General features: G+C 55.1%; 1 protein-coding gene across 1 annotated transcript; it reads right to left on the bottom strand.

The window, feature by feature from the left end:
* Positions 1 to 657: 657 nt before the first annotated feature.
* Positions 658 to 1,749, bottom strand: ENH_00037190 (hypothetical protein; the record flags this gene model as incomplete). Its single annotated transcript, XM_013580522.1, has 1 exon — positions 658 to 1,749. One exon carries the CDS (start codon positions 1,747 to 1,749, stop codon positions 658 to 660), a length of 1,092 nt encoding a protein of 363 aa, XP_013435976.1.
* Positions 1,750 to 2,129: the final 380 nt, after the last annotated feature.

Genomic DNA, 2,129 nt, shown 5'->3' with positions numbered 1-2,129 from the left:
CCACCTTGTGTTCCGTCTGCCAATCCAAACCCAAGACTAAGTCGTAGGGAACGGGTCCCACTAGAAAGTCTCCGGAAAAACGTGTATGTCCACACCACAACGTCAATCCCGTCACAACCCGATCAATGCGTAATAGTGCACCTGTAGCAATGGTGAACCTATGTTCTTTTGGTAGTCTCCGTACTTCCAGCTGCAGTCGTTCGACTTTTTTGGGACTAATGAAACTTCTCGAAGCCCCAGTGTCCAAGAGGGCCTCGCAAGGGCTCCCCACAAGCTCTACGCGAAGTACCGCCGTCGCACCCGCACAGCACAACGCTCCCCCTTGATCGTAAGACTCTTTCATGCAAGTCTCCCTCCACCAGAGTGGCACAATCTCTGTCGCGTCTGACCTATTTCCGTCTTCTGTCGCCTGTGCAGACTTCCTGCTGCTATTCATCGTCGCGTCCGGAGTCTCTTCACTCAGGATCGACTCTGACCCAGACTCCCGTCGCGTTTCCGGAAGCGGCGGAGTCCCTTATGCGTGCCCATCGCTCGTATTGCGGAGGAGTTGGTTTCCCATCTCGTGGGAGACTGGAATGCCATTAGCGCCTGTCGCTACCGCACACATCATCCCCTTGCCATGGCTACGCGGCCTAGAACGCTCGTCTCCACCCACGCCTAGGCCCGCACGTTTGATCGTTCCATCTTCCCAGTGCTAGGACGGGTGGGAGCTCTACTGCCCTTGTCCACCTGCTCAGGCCGGCTTCGTTCATACGTAGGAGAGTCCCGAGCATAGTGCCCGACACCGCCGCACTTCTTGCAGATTTCCCCCGGACGTCTGGTACGTTCCCCTTTGCTAGGGCAGGCACGTGCCGGATGTCCGCGTCCCTGACACTCAAAGCAGTTAGCGTGTGTTCCCCAAGAACGATTTTCAATTGCCTGGCGCCCACTAAGTCCCTTAGCTTGGGCGGCCGCCCTAATGGCTCGGTTGATCCTTTCTCGGAGTTCCAGCACACTCTGCTTGGGCTCGTTGATCCGCGTTGCGGAGGTTGCCGCTTGTTTCCACGACTGGTACTTCACGTGTCCGTTATTGGTGATTAGGAGATGGAGGTCTGTCGGTAGCCCGGCATAATAGTAGTCCGCGATTTCGTCGGGGGCTAGACCCAACACCCGTTCTGCCACCGCCGCAAACTGGTCGGTGTATTCCTTCGGGTCGCCATTCCACAGTACCTTTGTCAACTCCGTTAACAATTGACTCTGTGACATTGTTCTGTCAAACCGCTCCAAAAGCCTGCGCCGTACTGTTGCCCAGTCACTTAGGTCGATAGTTTCCTGTAGATACATCAAAAAAGTTAGAGCCAGGCCCACAAGGTGGTCTATGAGTGCATCTCCCCACTCGCGCGGTTCCAATCCCATTTGGGTGTACCGACGCTCGATGCGCTTCAGAAAGGCCTTCATAGTGCTGCCGTCTTCAGGTAGTATAAGAGTCGTTGCGCCAGATGCTCCGGCTCCCCCTATTACCATTCTAACCACGCTCATTGCAGACTGGAATTGGTTCCAGGTGACGATGGGACTGTCCCCTGGCGCAACGTTGGGCAGAGGTGTCTCCTGCGGGGGCGCCTCCTTATGCCCATGCGACCGCTCTGCCACGGTGGGCTTCGGAGTCGCGTGGCGGTGGTGGGCGGGTGTCCCGCTCGGCAACTTGTTGACCGACATTGTAGGAGTCTCCTGTGGTGTGGGACCGATGACGCGTCCGTTGCGGAGGTGCATCCCTTACCGAACAAAGATCTCTAGCTGCGTGGCATTAAAACAAGATAATTATACTCCTAAGTCCGGAAAAGAATAAAGATTTCAATCCCGGAACAGCCCCCAAATGTAGTGCGCGGCGCCTACTCCTGCGACTGCGCTGTTTCCTGTCCCTCTACAGGTCTACATACTACACCTAGATTAGCCCCATTTCTCGGTCTCTACAGCTTTATTCCGTCGAAAAACGGCAATTCAAGAAGTGTCTGTTCTCTGTCTTCGATTCGCTCCCTTCTCGGAGCTTACCCCCCAGACCCTAGGTGTAGTGCCGGGCACTACAATTGACCTTCGTCGCTACACCCGAGACTTACTAACGCGAAAAGCATGAATAATATTAAATATCTTAG

Source organism: Eimeria necatrix, genomic scaffold, assembly GCF_000499385.1.
Source record: "Eimeria necatrix Houghton genomic scaffold, Enh_scaff2719, whole genome shotgun sequence".
Classification (NCBI taxonomy): domain Eukaryota; phylum Apicomplexa; class Conoidasida; order Eucoccidiorida; family Eimeriidae; genus Eimeria; species Eimeria necatrix.
Note: the sequence above shows the minus strand (reverse complement) of the source record. Positions and strands in the feature narration are given on the sequence as shown.